We start from the raw sequence: 24437 nt of genomic DNA on the forward strand, positions 1-24437 counted from the left end.
TTTTGAAATTGTAAGTGTCTGTACCTAGAAGCTAATTGTCTTGATCTTGCTAGTTGTAGGTGTGTGTAACTTGAAGGATAGAATTTGTTGAATGTTCAAGTTATTGTTGTTCTTTGTTGTCTAAACTGTTATGATTTGAACAATTAGTTAATGTATTTGGTTCTCTTATCTATATTATCGTGGCAACCATTTGAGAAACTTCATAAATATGTCAATTACAATTAAAAAGGCAATAACAAAACTGACTAAAAAGAAGACTTCATAATCGAGTTTGATTCCAACCGTTCAAGTTTGTTTGGTTACACGCAGAACTGAGTTTGTTTCCAATAAAAAACAACACAAAAATATGCATAGTTAAATTTTGTTTGTCAAAATGAACAAGACAACATTAAAATGGCTAACTTCCATGGCACAGAAGTCTTCCTACTTGAAGTTGTTCGTCCTTAGCTATTAGCAGCATTAGCAACAACTACGGACCTAGTTTGGATAACCTTTTCAGCCCTCATTCTTTCCAGGTTGCTACTGGTAATAGTCGTCTTCCCCTTCCATTTGAATCCACGTACTGGTGTGTAGCCAATATCACCAGTGACAACATCAGCCCTCTTTGTAACTTTTGTACCAGTATTAATGACTCTTCTACTTGGCAATCCAGGCTGCTTAGTCAAATAAATACACACTCAAATATTAGATAATTAGGTTTGCAATGACAATTGTAAACTTGCATTGATAGTTGTAAACTTACATTGAGAGTTGTAAATCCATCTTCAGCTTGGTATATGCCAACGCCTACCATTCTTGGCTTTTAAAAAGGTCTTGTGTGTCCTCCACTAATGTCCTCATGTTCTACTGGTCTCTTCCCTCTTCCTAGGCCTCCTCTACTGTAGTTTGCTTCAGAATTAGTTTGAATATGTTGAGTCATTCATCTTCCTCTACTTAGTCCTTCATTCACATTTCTTTCTTGAGCCATTTCTCTCCCTGATCCTACTGCTCTACCTGTACCTCTACCTCTTCCTCTACCATTTACAGTCTATACTTTGAAATCAAAATATTAAAGCATATCTATATTATCTGACAATGATATAATAATTAGATATATTACCTCTGTGTTTGTAACATTTCCATGTGATTAAGCTGGAACACCTTTGCCACTTGTTCTTCCTCTTATTGCTCTTCCTCTGCCTTTTCCTCTACCACTTTCAGTAGCTTGTATATTAATATATCAGTACATATACATCTACATATAACATACATTTGAGAGTAACAAATAAAAGTACCTGTGTCTGAGAAGATGGTTCAGATGACTGACTTGGACCAGTACTTCTTTCCTGAGAACATGGTTCAGTTGATTGACTTGGACCAGCTTGGTTTCTTGTAGGACATCCTCTTTTATTGTGTCCTTGTGTGTCACATTTGCTATAAGTCATTACAACACCTCTTTTGCTCAACTTTCCAGTTTTTCTGCTTTCATCTGCTTCCTTTCTTCTAACCTTACCTGGTCTTCTAGGCAACTTTCTGATCTTTGGTGGCTTTACAATTGGATTATTTGAGGTTGGCCACATTTTTATGTTATTCATTGACTGAATAAAATGGCCATATGTGCTGAGGTAGGTTTCCTTGCTATAACAGCTAGTCACATAATGGATTGGTTCCAAGTTTTTGTAATGAAGGGCAGCATCACCATGAGGACAAGGAATTCCCCTGAGCTGCCAGGATCTGCAACTACACCTCCTATTAACAATGTCCACGGTGTGTGTTAATCCATGGTGGTTAATCTCAAAACCTCTTTCTCCATTCCATGTCAAGTTACATTGCATAGACTTTTGAATGTTTTCTTGCAAAATCTTCAAAGACATAGGAGATATATCAGTGATCCAAGTGTTTGAGAACTCTCTCAAATTATCAATTCTTTTCATCATCTTTACCCTTATCTCCTCAAGCATTGTAATGATGGTTTTATACCTTGCAAACACTATCCAAGCATTAAAGCTTTCTGCCATATTGTTGTCCACAAGATCACATTTGCAATATTCTTTAAAATACTTCTTGCACCATGCATTCAAATTGTACCATAAAAGATTATCCAAACCTTCTTATCCTACTTTCCTCATTGTCTCTATATTTTCCTTCATCTCAGCTTCAAATGTGGATTTAGCAATCCTCCAAAACACTCTTCCTCTTTCAACTCCTTTCCAATTTTTTGACCAATTTTCAAGAACATGTCTTGCACATTTTCTATGTTCAACAAGTGGTAACAAAGTATCTACAACAATTTCTAGTCCGTAACAAAAACATAACAGAAAAAGAATAAATTAAAGTGCAAAACTCAAAAACAATAAAATAGTAAGATGAATATCAGTAATTACCTTTTGCATATCACTAATGATGGATAGTTGATGCCCTTCTCCAAGTTCAAGATCATTCTTCACTAGTTCAAGAAATCATGTCCAGGTATACTGATTCTCAACCTCAACAACTACCTAAGCAATAGAGAGCATTTGGTTGTTTCCATCTCTACAAATTGTCACTAACAAATGGCCTTTACACACACCTTTGAGAAAACACCTACCAAACCAATCAACCTCCTAGCACCTCCAAAAAATGCTTTCTTTAAAGCATTAAAGCAAACATAAAATCCTTCAAAAAAAAATTTTCAAGTTTCAGAATCTTCTCCAACCTTCACTACACAAGTACTACCTGGATTACTCCTTAATATTTCATCTCTATAATAAAAAATCCTACCATACCCCACAATATGATCACCCATGATCTCTTGTAACACTCTAGTCCTAGCTCTTCTCACTGTTGTCCTACCAACATTAATATCCAACTCCATTCTAATAATGTCCTGCAACAAGACAATGTTGATGTTATTGGTCATTATCAACAAGGACCAATAACTCATCCCACTTGATGAAAAAATCACAATCTATTTTATATCCTAGTTTATTTATGTAGTCCCTCAACTCAAAATAAGACATCCTATCAATATCTACATCTAGGAATTCTGTCACATGCCCCCCAATATATTTAGGTGGTGGACCAAATTCTATTACCCCCCCCCCCCCCTCATGATACCATCTTAAAGTTATCAGAGTAAAAGTCATCCTGAAAAAGCATGTAACAACAACAAACACATTTCAATAACTAACTCTAACAAGTTGTACACAACAAACATAATCACTAACAAACAACAACAACAGAAACACTAACTAACAAAAGTAGAAAAAAACACTAACATTTAGCTCTAACAGTACTAACTGAACAAAAACACTAACAATAGCAGTTGATAATGTACAAATTGAAGTCTACAAATGTATAAGAGATAAATAATAAGGTTCGAACTAAGTGGATAACATCTAACCCTAACCTAAAATACAATCACAAAACCCTAATCACTAGCAGTCGCACTAAGTCAATAACACAATACCCTACACTAACTAAGTCGATTACCCAACATACTCAAAAATATCCTAACAATGGCAACTGTAGGAGGTCGATTCTAACAATCCTACACTATAATAATCCATAAAATCAGAATAATCGTAAAAAAAAGTGCAGATTTTAGAACCCTAACCTGTTAGACCTTCAATCTCCAAGAATCTTCACAACGAGAATGTCAACAACAACACTATCGTCAACAACGATCGACAATGATGAACAACGAGAATGGCAACAACAACACTATCGTCAACAACAAGAACACAGTGTATTTCGTTTGATTTTTTAGGGAAAAGGAAAAGTTGAGAAATGAAATGAAAGGACGGAGTTCACGAATTTTCTTCAAAAAAAGGGTCGGGTCGGGTTCCTAGAGAGTGAGCAACACGCGCGTTACATAGAAGATGGAATGACTTAAAATGGCCAATTTACAACGATATATAGTTGTTTAGTGGTGTGATAGGACACTTCAAAAGTTTTGGTGTCTTTATGCAAATATGGGACAACTTCGATGGTCTCTTTATCATTTTTTAGGGACAACGATATATATTTGTGAAGATTTTTATTATATGTTTTAGAACCCTAACCTGTTAGACCTTCAATCTCCAAGAATCTTCACAAATATACATCAACAACGATCAACAATGATCAACAACGAGATCGTCAACAACAACACTATCGTCAACAACAACACTGTGTATTTTGTTTGATTTTAAGGAAAAGTTGAGAAATGAAATGAAAAGGAGTTCACGAATTTTCTTTTTAAAAAAAGGGTCGGGTCGGGTTACCTAGAGAGTGAGCAACAAACGAACTACATATACGATGGAATGGGTAAAAATGGCCAATTTACAACGATATATAGTTGTTTAGTGGGGTGATAGGACACTTTAAAAGTTTAGGTGTCTTTATGCAAATAGGGGACAACTTCGATGGTGTCTTTATGTCTTTTCTCTTTATTCATTGATTAATAGAATTATCAATTATTTTGTTTTTTGTGTTTCTCTGTCTCGTTATAACAATCTTAATTTAGAATTTATCTCAATATATTAACTCAACTATTCATCTTACCAGACCTCAAGGATTGATTTAATATTATGGTTTCTGACACTTTCAATATTGAGCATAAATTTATGTGTAAAAAATTACTAAATTGCAACAAATAGTCAACATGAACCATGAGTCATCTAGTACAAAATTGAACACATAAAATATGATTTTACAACATTAATAATAGAATCAATAGTGAGAAAAACATATTAAATAAAACAGTGGCAGATTTAAAATTTTCACTAAAAGGGATGCAAATATGAAGAACTAAACAAATGAAGGTTCAATATCTACTATATACATAAAAAAACTATTTAAATCATATGTATAAATAGTGTAATTTTTCGTCAAAGAGTTTTTGAATGAACCCCTCGACCTTACCTGACTCCCTAGTGAAACAATTGGGTCAAAAATGATCATCCCATATCAATTTCAGATAAGATTGTACTTTGTAATAACAATAAATATAAGTGAATATATTTATTTTCTAATCAGGGTGGCTTGCATTTTTCCTTTTAACTTTTGAGTAACCCATTATACGTTAGCTTCTAAATAGCTTTAGGAAATGACGGTTCAAATACATTATATTTTATACTACAACATATTTTTTGATATATAATTATACATGAAAGTAACTCTTAAAATTATTTATTCATTTTTTCAAATTAATTAAGGAAATCAATGTATTGATTTTGAAAGAATACATTATGCATGCTTTTGAATCTAGTCCATATTATTGAACTGTACAAAGGAACCTTTGAGATTCTTAACCATTTGATAGTAACTAATAAAATTAATGCATTATTTTTACGACAATGAATTAATGTATTAATGCATTATTTTTACAAGAATGAATTATATTAATTTAACAACTTCTCATTTTTAGTATTTAGTATAATATAATCTTATTAAATACTTAATGTTTAATTAATTAAATATTTTATAATATTATGATTGAATATAGAAGTAAAATAATAATTTAACTTTGTATTTTAGAACTTCCCACTTCTTTCTATCTATCTATCTATCTATCTATCTATCTATATATATATATATATATATATATATATATATATATTTCTTCTGTTTCGTTCATTTTAAGTAAATTGTTGGACTGACATGAGAAAAGATCTCTTCCATTACTATTTTAGCCCCTACTTTTTTTAATGATGTATTGGATAGAAGCTGTGTGTACAAATGAGGTTAGGGCCATTTTCCTTGATATTGCTAAAAGCATTTAATTATTTATTAATTTATTCTTAATTTAGTTTTTGGTGTAAAATTTATGTTGAATATTTTTAGAAAAATATGCCAGGTACATTTTCAACAATTAGTTTATTAAATACACATGAACTCAGAGTGTCAGACTTTAAGTTTTTTTTTTTTTTTTGGGTAGGGGGAGGGGTTGGGGTGGGAGGGAGGCGGGCGGGCTTTACGACATAGTAAATGAATTAAATTAGGGCAATTTTCACATATAGCAAATAAAAAATTCATATTTGTATGCTAACAAAGTTTGCATAATTGCACTCCATAGCAAACGTAGAAACTATATAATTCGTTATACATATACAGTTGAAGCAAATTGTATAAAACGAAGTGTATAAAATAAGAAAGCGAAAGATACTTGGGAAGAGAACTGTGTAAAAACGAAGTGTATAAAATGATTTGTATTATTATAAGTGTATAGAACGATTATATACAATTTGAATTTGTATAAAATGAGAAAGAGAGAAAGACAAAAGAGACTTGACAAGGAATATACAATTGAATCGAATTATATAAAACGAGAAAGAGAGAAATTAAATACAATTTGAAAATTGTATAAAACGAGAAAGAGAGAAAGGCAAAAGAAACTGGGCAGGGGAGTATTTTTATTGTATAATTGTAAGTGTATAGGACGAAAATATATGTACTTGCATGTGTATATACAATTTTCTCACGCTTTATACAAACAGAAACACATTTTATACATTTCGCTTCTTTTTATAGAAGTGAGAAAGGCGAGGGTGGCGAGCGAGATTTGGGAGAGTGGCTAGCGAGATCTGGAAGAGGAGAGAGAGGGGAACAAAAATATATGTATTTATACAATTTTTCTCTGGTTTATACAATTAGAAACAATTTTTATACACTTGTGTTTGTATAAAAAGTGAGGAAGCGAGCGAAAGATTGGAGTAGAGTGACGAGCGAGATATTGAGAGAGAGGCGCCTGACAATTTTTTACAAACGTTTGCTATGGAGCACAATTAAATCAAACCCTAGCTACTCTATTTATTTTAGATTATTAGTTTGTTATTATATATAATTTTCCCACTAAATTATAATTTACTCATTTGAAAGTTAAACCATTTCTTTTTGAAAAAAAACTTCCTTTATAATTGTGATCTACGGCAAGTAGGTGTTTTAGTAGGTTCAAAGACATCCAAAAATATGATTATAATTGTAAACTTAATAGTCAATGTTGATAGCTGCCTCTAAAGAAAAGCCGCCACTAAAATAAAATTTATCATATAAAAATAAAAGAAGACCTAACTAAATATGTGTAAGTTTTATCAATTTGGGGCTGCATTTGGACTTCTATCCTTTTTATTTAGAAAATGATCAAGTTGGCTGATGGACATGTGAACATACACCTGGCGGCTCTTAATTTCATTACACTAATTAAGACTTAGTTATAAATAGCTCTTAATCCATCTTAGTTTGTACCAATAACATTACTTCTCATCAAACATCATGGCTACCTCACAAATAGCTATTATTGTGCTTCTAGGATTACTTGTCGCCACCAACATTCACATAACAGGTTTCTACTTAAACATTTTGAATTTTCGACATCAAAAATAATATTATTGATAGTTTTTTTTTACCGTATACTCTTAATTGTGTATCTTTTCCCACACTAACTTGCATGACTATATTCATTTTACCCAAAGTTACTTGACATTTTTCGGTTTTAGCACTCACAAACTTTTTTAATTTGAGGGTGGTCAGCAGAGGTGAATCCAAAATTTAAATCGAAGTCAAAATCTAATATTTATATATTTTCTTCGTTTCAAAAATAATGTCTTTTTTTTTTAGTTTGTTTAAAAAAAAGGACCCCTTTCTTTATTTGACAACAATTTAACTTTAACTTTCCACATTACATGTTTAAGAACACAAGATTAAAGAAAATTTTGGTATATTTGACATAAGTTTAATTTTGGACCACAAGATTAAAAAATCTATTTTCTTTTTTCTTAAATTCCGTTCCAAATTAAACTAGGCTAATCTTTTTAAAACGGATGGAGTACTTATTTAGTGAACTTTTTTTTGAGACGTAAACAATTTTGAGCTAAAGCTATTAGATTCGGAGGAACCAGTAATTAATTACATCTGCCCTAGCATGTGTTTCTTTAAATTTTTCAAGTTTAGAAGAATTGGCTAAGTTTGTAAAACCCCATTTTCTGCTTGTTATTGAACAGAGGCTCAAATAGGTGTTTGTTATGGAATGATGGGGAACAACTTGCCATCACATTCTGAAGTTATACAGCTCTACAAGTCGAGAAACATTAGAAGACTGAGGCTTTATGATCCAAATCATGGAGCTTTGAATGCGCTAAGAGGATCAAACATTGAAGTGATATTAGGACTTCCAAATGTAGATGTGAAACACATTTCTTCTGGGATGGAACACGCGAGATGGTGGGTACAGAAGAACGTTAGAGATTTCTGGCCTCATGTTAAAATTAAGTATATAGCTGTTGGTAATGAAATCAGCCCTGTTACTGGCACTTCCAATCTTGCCCCATTTCAAGTTCCTGCTTTGGTTAACATTTACAAAGCAATCGGTGAAGCTGGTTTGGGAAATGACATTAAGGTCTCAACGTCTGTAGACATGACGTTGATTGGCAATTCTTATCCACCATCACAGGGTTCATTTAGGAACGATGTTAGATGGTTTACTGATCCAATTGTTGGGTTTTTGAGGGATACACGTGCACCTTTGCTCGTTAACATTTATCCTTATTTTAGCTATTCTGGTAATCCAGGACAGATTTCACTTCCGTATGCTCTTTTTACAGCACCTAATGTAGTGGTACAAGATGGATCGCGTCAATATAGGAACTTATTTGATGCTATGTTGGATTCTGTTTATGCTGCGATGGATCGAACAGGAGGAGGATCTGTAGGAATAGTTGTGTCAGAGAGTGGATGGCCATCTGCTGGTGCATTTGGTGCAACACATGAAAATGCACAAACATACTTGAGGAACTTAATTCAACATGCTAAAGAAGGTAGTCCGAGAAAGCCTGGACCTATAGAGACTTATATATTCGCCATGTTTGATGAGAATAACAAGAATCCAGAGCTTGAGAAGCATTTTGGAATGTTTTCACCAAACAAGCAGCCAAAATACAACCTAAACTTTGGGGTGTCTGAAAGAGTTTGGGACATTACTAATAGCACTGCTTCTTCACTCACTAGTGAGATTTAAAAAGACATATTTGAAAGCATATATATAGTATCTTCATGCAATTTTATGTTTGTATGCAACACCAAATAAATTCGTAGGGGGAACTTTTAAAATTCCTTTTGTTTGTCATTCTGGAATGAAACTTTTTGTAAGGTTGTATATTTCAATACACCATCAATTACATTATTTCCATGTTTGATTACACTCTGATCTGATAATTATTATTTATCATTAATTTCACTCAATTATATAATCTCTCAAAATTGGAGGGAGTTGAAAAAGAATTGTTTTGTCGTTTGGTGTGAGGTATAAGAACATAGTCTTGGAATAAAAAATAAATATTGAGATAAAATTTTATTATCTTGTTTCTTTGACATGTTTAAAATAACTTATCTCACCATTAATACTATGCTGATAGGATAAATTCTCTCTTATACAGGGTGAGATAAGTTATCCACAAGGATAATTATTCCTTGGATAACTAGTTTCCAACCAAATAAAATGCATAACTATAGTATAATAAAATTGTAATTCATAGGTTATTCCACATTGATCGCCAAAGCTGAAATAAATAACAAGCCCTTTCTTACCACAAATGTCCCTCGATCTAGTTTTAGTAAACTCAATTAATTGTACATGTCTTTCTACGTTTTTCTGAGTGAATTCTCTAGGTCGCCAAAGCTTAGCGAATTGTCTTGAAATATCATTTATGTTTAATGTAGGACCAAAATATTACTCAACTATTATTATTTTCCTCCAAATATACTGAACACTTCAAAAGTTTGACTTTCTTCTAGTTGGCATGTCATGTCAATGAAACATGCATCTTTTGTAAGAATAGAGTTATTTAATTCATCAAATTCATTTATCTAAAATAATGATCTTATTATTTTCTAAAAAATATATATTAGTTTATTAAAGAAATTTTCATGCTTAAGAATCTTTATCATAATTAATTTTTGATTTTATTACGATATGGAATAGTTTTTTCTGAAACATACTACATGGCATCAATTTTTAATACTTATAAATATATATATTAAAAAAAAGTATTGATATATAAATCACTCTTGAATGCCAACTTGCATCAATTAATCGTTTATTATACAATGAATCAATTATTTTAAAGGTTAATTAACTATTAAAGAATAATTAATTGGGTAATTTGAAATTCATACCTACAATATCTTTTTCTGAAAGGAAAATAGAAAGTGAATAATATTTATATTAGAAAATAATCTATATTATCACTATACATTAAAATCTTTATAAATTAATACTCAATAAATTAATAATTTATCTAAAATAATATTTTTCTCAGTTCCCGATTTGGGCCAATGAAAAATATCACCAATTTCGATAAGATAATAAGATACAATATATTCCAAAAGACCCCTGTATAGATATATGGTCCCATTAGTATCATAAATTAATGTGAACTTGTGTCAAAAGGGAGATGAACTTACCAAAATATTCATCCTCCTCCTGTTTCTTGAACTTTTGAGGGAATGGAGGATGTGGTCTCACAATTGTTTGCACTCTTTCTTCTTTTCAACACTTTCGCCCTCATTGGGTTCACTCTCTTTACTCACAACATCAGCGTTTCATTTTGTAGGAGCTAACTCCTAGCTCCTCAAATTATAAACCATTGCGAGTACCTATTGTATTTACTTGTTTGGAATTTGGGTCAGTGTTACCAGGCAAACCTCCTTGAGGTCGTGAGTTCTGGGCACTAGCCAGCTGCCCGAATTGCTTCTCTAGATTTTGTGTATCCTACTGATTATTTCTCACATCAGCGGATAACTGGGCTTGATCAGCCATGATCTTTTTCAACATCGCCTCCACCCTCATCTTTTCGGATTGCTTACTTGCCTGTTCCCTTTGGGCATGTGGCTGGAACCCTGTGTATTTCCTTGGGGTCTATACTAATTCTGGCCTTGACCCTGATTTCGATTTCCACCCCAAGAAAAGTTCGAGTGGTTGCGTCAACTTGGGTTATAAGAGTTCCCATAATTCTATTGTTTTCCTCCTCGCTGTGCATTACCTATAAAATAAACAGAGTTCGGGTTCGCACCACATACCTCTACGTTATGGTTACCACTACCACATATCTCACACCAAGATGGTGATTGTTGAACTTCATTTACCTGTGTGGGTTGTTGACCCAATTCTAGATTGATGAAGTGGGTGTTCATCATATTCTGCATAACAACAATCTGTGCAGTCATGGCAGTCACATAATCTACCTCTAACATACCTGCGATTCTCTCAATCATAGTTTTCATTCCTCCTCCGTTCCATTCAGGATTGCTCTGAGAGATCTTGTTCATCAAGTAAAATCTTGGTGTTATGATCCAATTCTTCAATGGAAGTATGGACCAACACCTCATTAGATTTATGATGATGAGGGTAGCTCATCAACATCGATTTAAACCTATCCTAGACTTGGTACAAGTTCTCTCTCACTTTTTGCCTAAAGCTCAAGATGTCACTCCTCAACTTAGCTATTTTTCAGATTGAACAAATCAGATTAGGAATTTATGTGCTAGATCATTCCAAGTGGTGATTTATTTTGTAGGCTCTGAGCTTAACCATCTTTTAGCTTTCCCAAACAGAAAAAGGGGAATAAAGTGAGTCTCACATGATCCACATTCACTCCAGTTGGAGTGTATGTATCACTGATCTAGAGGAAATTCTGAATGTGAAATGTTGGATCCTCGTGCAGCAGACCAGTGAACTATCTATTAGTGTGCAATAGTTGCACCATACACTGCTTCAATTCAAACCTTTCATCACTTTCAGGTAATGCATGATGTCACATTGGTAGGACGTAGGATTGCCACGTCTATTACTCTCAACTCAGCTATTGTTACAGGTTCTTTTTTCACAACTCTTGTTGCTAGAGATGTTGGTTCACTAGTAGCAAGAGGGACTAGATAAGTAAGTCGTCTTAGCCTACTCCAAAAATGTACGAATCTTTCCGATTCCGCTAGAGACGATAATAATCCTCGATCATTCCACTACAACCTACAACAGTACAATGCTACGATCAAGTTGTCAACACTTGCTTTTTAACTTCAAATATCAGAAAATTTCTAATTCTATAGTCCCCGACCGCGGCGTCAAAAATTTGTTGCGTCCAAACCGCACACGTAAGTGCACGTGGTCTTTCAAGTATTAAAGTGGCTCTTTTTAAGAGCTGGGTATCATACGCACAAGGATTTATACTTGAGTCACTTAATTCTCTAACTTTCAGCTAAACACAAATATATTCAAGATTTCAAAAGTGATTTAGTTTCTACTTCTAAGATTGTAACAAAATGCAACAAATGTGATTCAAGTTCAATGGTTTAAAACAATAATTTGTGTAAAGTCCAGGGTTGCAACTTCTACTAGGATTCATGCAACAATATTATTTATATGGGTAATTATCAACTATTGAATCAATGAATCACAGGGTTAAATATATGATCTTGGTCTCTGAACCTCTAATCGCCTACGATAAATAACACCCAAACTACATCGATGTGTGGGGATAAAATGGATTAAGTATCAAGCATTACGATTTCTTCTTGTATGGTGACCCAAGAATGGTTTCTAGGTATATCCCTATACTAGATATAAATTAACCTTAATTATTTAGAATTAATCATGTTACTTATGTCCCACGTTCTATCCTCTTATTCCTTTCCCGAGTTCAATTTGGACAATATATTTATTTCAATGGTGATCAGTCATGAAATACTGAAAGCAAGAACAAAAGAAATATTCATATGATAATTACATTAACCCAATAAAAACTTAATAGATTACAATTATCCTGTAGCCACAACCCTAGAATTAGGATATTTAGGTACTCATAATCCAAGATACGATCAAGCAATGTTTTAGAATCATAAAGAGTTCGAAAGAAAAATAGTTTAAGAAATAACCCTAAACTGATGAAAACGTACTCCTAAGTCACCGTTCTTTAAAACCCAGAAAAAGAAGAAGTTTAATAAAATAAAATAATGACCAATTTATATGTCACGGCCCAAAAATGGATGTGATGACACTCATCTTATCCCACCAAGACAAGTCACCCTAAAATTTAATCATTACAATTAAATGCGGAAATTTCATAATCAATTCAAAACACCCCAAAAATCTGGTTGTCATGTGTACAAGCCTCGAAAGTATTACAATTAATTCAAAAGGAACGCTAGTCTCAAATGAACTTGTTTCAAGAATAGAACAAGGTCATAACTAAGGAGAAAGAAAGTACGCTGAGGCGACAAACAACTACCTCTCAAATCACCAAGAAACCTCAAACAAGGAGAAGAGAAATATCACAGAGTCCGGGCTAATAACCTTCAAAAAAATTGTAGTAGAAAGGGTTGAGTATCCAACCACATAGTACCCAACAAGTAAAACATCTAAACACAAGCTAAGGGGGATAAAATACGGGTACTCCTACCACCCCAACCGAAACTCCACAACTACAACTTGCATTAAATCAACCCCGCCTAACAGCTCACAGTTTACATAGCACGTAACTCAACAACAACACTTAGACAAATTACATATCCTCAAGAATAACACTTCAAAAAATTACATATCCTCAACAACAACACTTCAACAACTTATATATCCTCAACAAATTACATATCCGCAATAACAAGCTCAATATTGATCAATCACAAGTTCCGCAGAAAGGCAATCAGAAGATCAACAAAATATGATATCAAGTTCACTAATGATAAGTATGTGCAATGCAATGGAATGCAATTTCAAGTATAATGATGCATGTTTGACCTAGTGATACACACCCGCTGTCTCTCAGTCCGGGACCCATAGGGGACATATCGGTCCATGCATCTGTCGGGGCGCACGACACGACCCTCGGTAATAGTAACCATCGCGGCGCGTGATACGTTCCTCGAAATATAGTATCCATCGCGGCGCGCGATACGTACCTCAAAATGCTACATCCTCTTAAGTACCCATTCTTTCTCAATGCACATAACACTTGTCACAGCCAATGCCTCAGAATAATGCAGATGACAAGTTCACACAAATAATAAGGAGATGGTCATTTTCATAACATCGCACAGTTCACAACCACACAAACATGAAGTTACATCAACAATGATTCAACAAACCTTCAACCCTTTCTCAACACATCACACATAAACAATTAATCACATTGTCTTTTGTTATCCTCATTTTTTTTTCATCATTAGAATTAATCAATGTGGACAAGTCAACCTATCACCAATCCCGTTACTCCCAAACATATACCATAAGGAAATACACGCATTTCGTACAGTTAACAAGAGTTTAGAAATCCACTTGCCTCGAGTAGTCGAACATCACTCCAGGACTTGAGCCTTGCCTTTTCTTTAGACTTCCAAATAAATGCAATTTATTCAAATGTGTAATCACCATAAGATTCCAAACAAAAAAAAACACCCATATGCTATATGTCTATCTTAGACCCGAAAACCCAATCAAATGATTAGGCACGAACTCATCTATATTTTTTTTTACCCCAAAACTACAATAATAGCTGCTATTACTTGGACGGTGTTTCCATTATTTTTTTTCTATCCAATTGCTTTAATTTCTTTCACATCTAACATTGTAATAATAATAATTAAAATACGACATCACCAATATATGAATTAGACGTATTAATATTTTACCGGATGGAGTACGGCCTGCTCCCATCATTCCTTCGTTCCGTTCGTTCTTCTTCTTATTCTCTCTTTTTTTTTTGACCAGCAGCTATTTCAAGTTTCAGTTAGGGCTTTTGACCCTTATTTCTTTTATTTATTTATTTATTTATGTTTTCTTTTCTATTATTATTAGCAACAAAATAATCATTTATTAAATATGAAAATCATGTCTCTTATTTTTATAAGTCAATAAATTATTTATACAAGCTACTAAAAAGGATTAACATAAAAATAATGGTTAAGATTAATAAAAGCACTAAGAGGATCGTTACATTATACTAAAAGTCAGAACGACCAAATTTGGGTACAAAGGGAGCGATACGGAGGGGCTTCTAAAATTAATTCCAGATGTATTAGCCTTCTCCACAATGAGGGCACTCCACAGAGTGTTCTGCTTGAAACTCACCTCGCTGAATTAAATTGGAACTCCCTCTTCGCGATGCGGAAGGATATAAAGTGTTCTTCCTGAATCTGAATTTCGCAAGCCAAAATACAACTCCTCTCTGCGACGCTGAAAGGTTATGACAATGCCTTTAACTTCTTTTCTTCCTTGTTCTTTCATGCTTATTTCCAACTTGGATCATTTGGCTTCCCCATTGTAATTTTTTGTGCTCGTTTCTCCCATTAAGCTCACCTATACAATTAATCATGTTGGCTAGCTCACAAACAAACAAAAGACTCTATAAGACTATAAGATAATACATTTCGAATTCAAACTTAGCTTAAATGCGGGCATAATTAGCATTCTAGTCATATAAATATGCCTAAGATCATGTATCCCTACTAGATATGGTTAAAGTTCGGGTGCCACTTCTACTAGTCGGGTTTGAGTCTTGATTTGGCGATTCTATTGGGTTCTTCGAGTTGCCTAAACTACGGTTCAAGTCTGTGGATGGCCATTGTAGGTTGGGAGTTTCTTTTTTAACTTTGCTAGTAGTGAAGTTTTTACCAAAATAATTTATTATTTAAATCAATTTACAACAGTAATATATTTTTTCAAAATTTTACAAAACTAGTATAAACGTTGTTTATAGTAACGTATTAGGCCATCTATTAATTCTGCCAAGAAACAGACCAAAACTAACGGGGGACGGCGTTAAAGTTAGAATACGTTACTATGAATAACGTTTTAGAGTTTAAGTTGGAATACGTTACTGAAAGTAACGTTTTAGAGTTTAAGTCGATATACGTTACAGATGGTAACGTTTTAGAATTATTATATTAAATCTAATTTACCCATTAGCCGCACTTCCCTCACCTGCTGCACTTCCCTCACCTTCGACCTAAACCCTATTTCATATTTTTTATCCCTTTCATTCCCTCGCTAAGAGAGCATATGCATGTCGCTGGTTCGATTCTTATCGTTAGTGTTGCCAGAAAAGGAGATTCACAATATTTCAGCGCCATAAGTATTTCGAGAGGTAGTTTCTTTGCTTAAGGTATGTTTTTCTTTACGAAGGAATTGAATTGAATCGTAAGTAGGATTCTATCTTGTATAAATTGAAGAACGTGCCAACCAACTCATGAAATTGGATTCCAAAATAAGTTGTTATCTGATTACTTGTTTTGTTTAGTTCGATTTAAGGATTGTTTCATGGTCACTGAACTCAGAATTTTTATTTAAAGTTGTAACAATTGTATATTGTTGAAGAAGATTGCGTAGCAGTGCATTGAGAGAATAGCTATAGTTATTGTTACATTGTCTTTTAGATTAGTATATGTTTGTTAGTTAGTTACATAACATAATTAATTTGTTAGCCTAAATTGCATAACTCATTAGTTGGTTAACTTTGATTATTGTAATTAGCACTTTAGTCATTTATATAAATAGCCTACTGTACAGATGTAAACATACAATGAAACTATCTAATAATGATAATCTATATTCTTCTCATCTATTCAAACAATTCTCTGTAAATTTTGATTCTTAACATATATCAAGAAAAAGATTATACTCAAGTTCTATTGTTGCTTAGTGTAGTCTAAGATGGTTTGTCTTATATCAACACACTTACAAATTAAAGAGAATGACCTTAAAATTTTTAAATGTGATTTCATAACTTTACATCACTTTTGAAGTATGTCGCCAAGAAAAAACTACATAATAGTTCGGGCTAACATTTAAGTTTACTTTCATGTATATTTCATAGGTATTTTTTATGGCTAATGATAGTGAATACAAGTTGGATCCCGGTCCATTGGAATCAAATGTATTAACGGGACAACTTACTCATAGATCACAAGATATATGGGAAGGAAATGTTAATATGATTCTTAATACAAGGAGAGAAGATGGAAATTTTTGGAAGCTCATAGAGAAATATCCCATCCATCCACGAGTTCTTAAAGTAATGAGATTATCTGGATTATATGGTGTTTACAAATCTAATTGGCCTGCTATTGACTGTAGTTTGATCACTGCACTAGTTGAGCGTTGGCGTCCTTAAACTCATACTTTTCACTTTAGAACAGGCGAAGCAACAATTACCTTGCAGGACGTAGAGGTGTTGTATGGATTACCTGTGAATGGTGATCCAGTACTTGGTAATGAAATGATAAGGACCATAGAGGATTGGCAAAACATTTGTCAAAGATTTTTAGGTTTTGTTCCTTCTCGTGAAGACTTCAAAACAAATTCCATCAAGGTCACTGCATTTAATTCACACATGTTAAGCCAACCACATTTATTGAACATGGCAACACAAGATATGGTTAATCAGAAGGCAAGATGTTACATGTTCTGGATGATTGCAGGTATGATGATGGCGGATACATCTGGTGGTTATTTGAAGCTTATGTACTTGTCTATGCTCGAAGACGTCGATAAAATTGGATCTTATAGTTGGGGGAGTGCGACCTTGGCATACTTGTATCATTTTCTTTGTAAAGATTCACAGAGTACTCAAAATGAGATAGCCAGATTTTTGCCACTACTTCAGGTATACCTAATGATTGTACATATAATTTATTTATATTTCTTTCAATTTGTCTCTGTAGTATTATTGGAGGATGAAATTTTTTAGAGATATAATCCTAAAACTCTTTCTCCAAGATTTGGGCGTGGGAGAGAGTCACTGTTCTCCGTCCTCAAATAGTAGCCCACAGAGATGCGAGAACTATTTGTCATGTTGGTTTGCCTAGGGGTCCGCATGCTACTAGATGGTTTGCACATCTTAGTTGGACGAATACTACCAAGCGTGTGTTCAAAGTTTATAGGGATGCACTTGACTCTATGATAGAAGATCAGGTACATTGTTTTTACTTATTTATAAATATTGTAAATGTAAAGACTCACTTTGCTCTTTTCTTTTTTCATGTAGTTTATTTGGGAACCGTATTTCGATGACTTAATTGAGAGTCTTTCTCTCTATTGTCATGCTGGACGAGACATATGATGAGTTAGAATTCGAATCTTTTGTTGGGATGTGGTCGAGGTTCATTTGCCAGATCGTGTTATAAGGCAATTTGGACTATAACAAGCTATACCAACTCCGTTTCCATTTGATTCCAACCACTTTCGCCATGATCGTCGGGCAAGAACAAATACGAATTGGGAGTTGGAACATGCATATTGGTTATCATTTTGGAACCAACGTCTCCAATATAGTTGTGATGCACCGGTTAATAATGAACCACTTCGCTATGATGATCCATATCTTATTTGGTTCAGGCGCATTAATCGTCTTGTTATTGGTAATCCTAATTCACGTCCTCAAAATCAACAAGGTTATGTGCCTAATTCGACGGCATATGAAACTATGATATGCCATTTATTGATTAGTGTTGTTTAGTGTTGTTGCTGCCAAGTGATTTATTTGTCTTTATTGATTTTAGTGTGTCATTTATTTTGTTTAATGTAGTTGCTGGCATCAGATTAATGGTGCGTCATTAAATAACTTTCACTTTAATTTATTTAGGTGCGTCATATTCATTCGATGGTTGATGAAGCTAAAACACTTGGTGATAATCCATCATATAGGCCTTATACATGTTTAGAAAAATGGTGCAGATCAAGGTTCCGATTGTTTGAAATATGTCCATGAGGTTGACAGGGTTCATGTGTCAGCCGATTATAGAAGAGATGTGGTACAACCTGTCCAGTTACATCACCCAGTTCGTAGGCGAGGAAAAGGTGGTGTTGCTGGTAGGAGAGAACGTGCTGTTGAAAGAGGACAAACACATGTTGAAATGGATCAGGCCACACAAAATGTCCAAGAAACCTTAGAAGATGATCAAGCAACATCCAATTATAATATTGGTTCTATTTCAGGAGGTTGCACTCATGAATTCACTCAGGCATCAAATATGACATATCAATTGTCAGAAACAGATATCATGCCATACGTGACGCCACAGACTCTACAAATATCAAGTCATCCAAGTCTTTCATCACTTGAGAATGTCATTGGTAATTTTGAAAATGTCCCAAATTTTACCTCATCGCCCGTGCCTCTGATCATTGAAACCCCTGATGCCACTAATAATTTAGAGGACCTGAATCATGATGTGGACGATAATGATCGTAAGGATGCAAATGAAGGCGGTGATACGACTATTCAAAATAGTGAACCATCAAGGAGGGAGAAACGTAAATTAAACTTAAGCCTTGTGGGACTGGTACTTTAACATCTGACATTTTTTATTTAGTTTTACTCTCTTTTAGAATAATAAAACATTTATATTTTCTTTACAGGCATTCACTATGCTATCCAACATGTCCAAAAAAAGAGAGCCAAGAATATGTAATGAAAATTGATGTTGCTGAAATCTTTTGGTGCTGCTGAAAATTGCAGCCAGTACTGCTAAAAATTGGTGCCTGTATTGCTGAAAATTGCAGCCAGTACTGCTAAAAATTGGTGCCTGTATTGCTGAAAATTGCAGCCAGTACTGCTAAAAATTGGTGTTGCTGAAAATTTTTAGTGCTGCTGAAAATTGCAGCCAGTACTGCTGAAAATTTTCAGTGCTGCTGAAAATTGCAGCCAGTACTGCTGAAAATTGGTGTTGCTGAAAATTTTTATTGCTGCTGAAAATTTTAGTGCTGCTGAAAATTGCAGCCAGTATTGCTGAAAATTGGTGCTGCTGAAACTTTTTGTTGCTGCTGAAAATTGTAGCTAGTACTGCTGAAATTGGTGCGGTTGAATTTTTTTGTGCTGCTGAAACCTTTTGTTGTTGCTTAAAAATTTTGGTGCTACTGAACCTAACATTATAATCACTGCACTTTTTGGTATGGTATTTAATTTTACTTTGTGAATAGATTACTTTAATTTCAAAAGTATAAACGCTTTAGAATGGTGATCTAAGTTTACATTGCCTATTTGAAAAGGTGTTGTCATTTTATTTTACTTATGAGGGCAGGTTAGTTAAACAAATATGGGCGAAGTAATTGTTGAGTGAACACACAAAAATATAAACTTGGTCATGAAAATACAAATTGAAATGAAGCAAAACACATAATTAGAGCTGTTTGAAAGTTAAAAAAAATACATAATTAGAGTTGTTTGAAAGTAAAAGAAAGACATAATTAGACTACCCACTTAAATTTGATTTCGAGTTGGACATCGACGCCTGTCATGCCCAGTCTGTTTACACAATCCACAAGCCCGCCCATATGTTGCAGGATCACGATCCATCTCATTATGAATTCTAGTGGTCCTTGATCGATTGGGACGTCGATAGAATTCACTACTTCTCATTATAAAGCTTGGCGATGACCAATATGCCTCGTGTCCAATCGGTGAGAATGACCCAGAATATGTTGTAACATAATTCTCTATTGTGAAATGCTCGCTGACAAAATTTCTAGCTAATGCTCCCATTCTTTTAGTAACCTTCATGACATGTGAACACGTGAAGTGCAAATTAGCCCATTTTTCACAATCACATTTTTTTCACTTAATGAAATACAATGAGGATTACCACCAACACCATCAATTTGTATTGATCTAACCTCATATACCCCTGTGGATATATTCCAATCATAAACAAAGTGTTTTTTTGAATTTTCATAGTTTTTCTCCCACTTCTTTTTGAAACTGCTTGTCCATAATTCCTTTTGCTCAACAAGTTGGTGAGTTTTTTGACATCTACGAGTATATCGTTCAACGGTTTGCTCCAATGAAAGTCTAACCATAGCAGTGACGGGCAAGCCTCGAGCTTTCTTTAGAGGCCCGTTGAAAGACTCTGAAAGATTTGTTGTCAGTACTCCCCATCTTTTTCCATTATCATGACTAACAGTCCATTTGTCCAATGGAATTCGCATGAGGTATTCATATGCTTCTCTATTTTCTTCTTGAATTTCCCACATCAAAGCTTCAAACTTCCTTACTTGATGAGTTGTAGCAGCCCTCCACATAAGATTACTGAGGTCCCTATTTGGAAATTGAGATTGAAAATTACTTTTAAGATGTCTCAGACAAAATCGATGAAAGGCCCGAGGTTTCTGCAATCGCCACAACTCCGATAAACTAGTCAAGATTTCTTTTGCCCTATCAGAGATAATACAAATATCTTCTCTATCTTTTATCACATGTGCACTCAATTTCCTAAAAAACCATTTCCATGCCTCTTTCGACTCTTTGTCAACAATACCAAACGCAAGAGGAAGAATGTTATCATTTCTGTCAACTCCAACAGCAATTAACAATTTTATCTCATATTTACCATACATATGAGTTCCATCTACTGAAATAACAGGACGACAAGTTTGGAACCCATCAATGCATGGCTTGAAAGCCCAAAATACAAATTTAAAAGTTTTTACCTCTGGTGAACTCATTGACTCTTCGTGTTTCCATTCCACAACTGTTCCAGGATTAAAATATTGAAAAGCTGCAAAAAACTTAGGAAGCTCACTAAATGATTTCTGAAAATCACCATATACCAATGTAAATGCGCGTTGACGCCCAAGCCACGCTTTTCTATATGTTACTTGATGACCAAATTTTTCATGAACCTTAGACATGACATCCACTATCAACAATTTTAGATTTTTACTTATTTGATTTAAAAATAGTGATGCAATTAAATTGGTATCTAAGTTAGTGTGACCTGTTGTAAGCCCTTCAGTCTCACATCTATGATTATTAAAATATTTTCCTATCTTCCAAAGGCTACCTCCAACCTTACGACCTCGAAGAAACCATGGACAACCCAAAGAATCATAAAATCTGCATCTCACAGTCCATACGCTCTTAGTTGATATTACAATCTTAAATTCTTTATTTTTGCTCAAACTCCAAATTGTCACAGCCCGTTTTAACTTAGCTTTACTACTAAAATACATATTTTTTTCTAAATCTTTTTTTGCATCCTCGACCCAAACAGAACAATATTTCATTTTGGATTCACGAGTAGAGATAAAAATATCTTCCTCAGTCTCCAATGTTGTAAAGTAAGGTATATCATTATTTTGCATTTCATCAAATTGATTTTGAAAATTCACCGCACTTTCATTTTGAGGTAAATCTCCAATATCTTCATCGGATTCACTTTCAATGACTTTACTCTCTCCATCATCTTGTGAAGGTTCATCCTCCTCCGAATTTTCATCACTTCTTTGAGCACGTGCATCATTACACAAATCAAAGGTAGCTTCATCTTCTCTGTAAAAAAAAATAATTTCATGAAATACAAAAAAATGAAAATAATTAATTATTCATGCTATTAAATAAAATTAGCTGAAAAGATTATTCTACCTGATTTCATATTGATTGTGGCTACTCTCAATATGTCTTTGACTACCCGAGCCTTCATCAAATGATTGATGAATACCATGTGTTGCAGTGTATGTAAAATGAGGTTGACTGAATGTGGCAAATCCATAATTTTGAGCCAATAAATTCATATGATAACCATGTTGATCATTCATTCGAAACAGATTATCTTGATTTATTGGTCTAATCTTTATATACATCTCCAAAAGATTTATATCAATCTTGTTCAAAAATTTCTGAGGAATGGCAAAAAAATTGTACCAAAGATTGGTCATTCTCAATTTTGAACTCAATAAATCTTATAACGTTACCTTGAAATGAGCATGGATATTTTCCAGAAATATCCAATTGAATATTTTCTCCATCAGTCCCCATTTTCTCATGCAACAATTTAATTAATTCAACGTAGTTGGTCGACATAGACATGCTAACAATCATTCTGGCACATTCGTTATATCGAAATCCGTTCATTTCAGTGATTATTTCACCGCCCCAATACAAAGCAATCATCACGTTATCTTCAAAATTAGCCATCAAAAAATCCTACACACAAAAATAAGATGCATTATAGTTATTAAAAATATGTTATAAGTACATTACAATATATTGACAAGCCATACCTATAAAAATTTTGTGAGTATTGATTCAACAATAAGGCATATAGGCAGAAGCTTTGTAGAACATTATTTGAATGTGCTAAACATTCTACACAACCATTTCTTATAATATACTGTGGCCAACACTTTAAGAATTTATTTTAAAGTTAAAACGTAACATACAGTAACGTTTTATTGGACGATCAAATCTACAAGAAATCTTCACATACCCGTGACATGATAGAATCGTTACTCATGGTAACATTTTAGTCTTAAAACGTGACTCAGAATAACGATTTAACGTCATATTTTGTACAAAGATTCTCAGGTGGCTGACCTGTGATTTGATTTGATATAATCTTTACTCCAAGTAACGTTTTATATGTAAAATGTGACTCCCAGTAACGTCTTCGACGTCAAATTTCGTACAAAGATTCGAAAGTGGCAGATTTCAAAGACATGTTACTGACGGTAACGTCTTAAGCTCAAAATGTTACTGTCAGTAACGTAATGCTTCTTAGCGCCGTCTACCAAATACTTTTAGTCTGTTTATTTTTTGAAAATGAAATATAGCCTAATACGTTAACGTTTATACTAGTTTTGTAAAATTTCAAAGTTTCATATTATTTTGGTGAATTGAATGAAATAATAGATTATTTTCGTCAAAACTTCGCTAGTAGTTGTACTTATTAGGATTATGGGGTGCATTTGAGTTATTTACTTTCAGTTGCGTACGAGTGTACCTTCTGGGCTTATGGGATCAAGCTAAGCAAGGTTATAGTTAGTTGTTTATTGATGTTCGTCCTTTTCTATACTCATGTTATTTCTAGTTAGGCTTTCCATTATCATATCCTTGTCATGACCTTTAGTAGCTTTACTTTTTCGCTTTTCATAGTTCTCGTTACTTTTCCCAGCTCAGTCAGCCTATGATATCTACTAGGTACTTGTTGCCTTGATACTCATACTACAACTTTTATCTATTTTTATACAGTTGCGAGTGCCAGTCGTAAGCATTGATTTGGGCTAGCTGCGGGGATCTCCGGAGACTGAGGGTGAGCTGATGACGTCCTATTTTAGCCTATCTCCTTTTGTTTATACGTTGTTGTTAATCTTATATTTTTGAGATAAGTGTGTACTTTTTGTTAACTTTTGGGACTTGTACTCATATAGGAGCTTTGTACTGATGTCCACCAGGACGTGGGTTTGGATCTTGTACTTTTGCTTCTTTTGTATAAATCATTGTTCTCTGTTTTTCACTATCTTGACACTACTGTAAATTCCCCCTTTGTCGCTATTTCTACCCAATATATCTGTTACTTCTCGTTTTGATATGGGTCGGCTTACCTACTGGTGGATTATGGTAGGTGCCATCATTATTTGAGTTTTTGAATCGTGACACATGACCAAATCTTTCTTTACTTTCTTCAGCTTGTAATGAAAAAAGAGATGGATTTCCCACAAACTCAGCTACCAGTTCTCC

General features: G+C 33.9%; 3 protein-coding genes across 3 annotated transcripts; 1 reads left to right on the plus strand and 2 right to left on the minus strand.

The window, feature by feature from the left end:
* Window positions 1-919: 919 nt before the first annotated feature.
* On the minus strand, window positions 920-1997 carry LOC138345152 (uncharacterized). Its single transcript, XM_069294727.1, has 2 exons — window positions 1275-1997; window positions 920-1027 (listed from the first exon to the last, which is right to left on the minus strand). Exons 1-2 carry the CDS (start codon window positions 1995-1997, stop codon window positions 920-922), a joined length of 831 nt encoding a protein of 276 aa, XP_069150828.1.
* A 5194-nt stretch (window positions 1998-7191) lies between these two features.
* LOC101261650 (glucan endo-1,3-beta-glucosidase B) lies at window positions 7192-9133 on the plus strand. Its single transcript, NM_001312890.1, has 2 exons — window positions 7192-7282; window positions 7941-9133. The coding sequence occupies exons 1-2, from the start codon at window positions 7213-7215 to the stop codon at window positions 8951-8953; spliced, it is 1083 nt and encodes a 360-aa protein (NP_001299819.1). The 5' UTR covers window positions 7192-7212; the 3' UTR covers window positions 8954-9133.
* An 11050-nt stretch (window positions 9134-20183) lies between these two features.
* On the minus strand, window positions 20184-22636 carry LOC101244610 (uncharacterized). Its single transcript, XM_010321500.2, has 3 exons — window positions 22344-22636; window positions 20597-22250; window positions 20184-20477 (listed from the first exon to the last, which is right to left on the minus strand). The coding sequence occupies exons 1-3, from the start codon at window positions 22634-22636 to the stop codon at window positions 20184-20186; spliced, it is 2241 nt and encodes a 746-aa protein (XP_010319802.2).
* Between the last annotated feature and the right edge of the window lie 1801 nt (window positions 22637-24437).

The sequence above is a fragment of the Solanum lycopersicum genome, chromosome 1, assembly GCF_036512215.1.
Source record: "Solanum lycopersicum chromosome 1, SLM_r2.1".
NCBI classification, from domain to species: Eukaryota; Viridiplantae; Streptophyta; class Magnoliopsida; order Solanales; family Solanaceae; genus Solanum; species Solanum lycopersicum.

What these genes read in the sequence shown, in the direction of transcription:
- LOC101261650 (NM_001312890.1), top strand. Translation starts at nt 7,213, where the DNA reads ATGGCTACCTCACAAATAGCTATTATTGTGCTTCTAGGATTACTTGTC. An exon ending in CACCAACATTCACATAACAG is followed by an intron (nt 7,283 to 7,940) that starts GTTTCTACTTAA and finishes GTTATTGAACAG; the next exon opens with AGGCTCAAATAGGTGTTTGT.
- LOC138345152 (XM_069294727.1), bottom strand. Translation starts at nt 1,997, where the DNA reads ATGGCAGAAAGCTTTAATGCTTGGATAGTGTTTGCAAGGTATAAAACC. An exon ending in AACCATCTTCTCAGACACAG is followed by an intron (nt 1,028 to 1,274) that starts GTACTTTTATTT and finishes TTCAAAGTATAG; the next exon opens with ACTGTAAATGGTAGAGGAAG.
- LOC101244610 (XM_010321500.2), bottom strand. Translation starts at nt 22,636, where the DNA reads ATGACCAATCTTTGGTACAATTTTTTTGCCATTCCTCAGAAATTTTTG. An exon ending in CACAATCAATATGAAATCAG is followed by an intron (nt 22,251 to 22,343) that starts GTAGAATAATCT and finishes TTTTTTTTACAG; the next exon opens with AGAAGATGAAGCTACCTTTG. An exon ending in TATCCACAGGGGTATATGAG is followed by an intron (nt 20,478 to 20,596) that starts GTTAGATCAATA and finishes CATGTCATGAAG; the next exon opens with GTTACTAAAAGAATGGGAGC.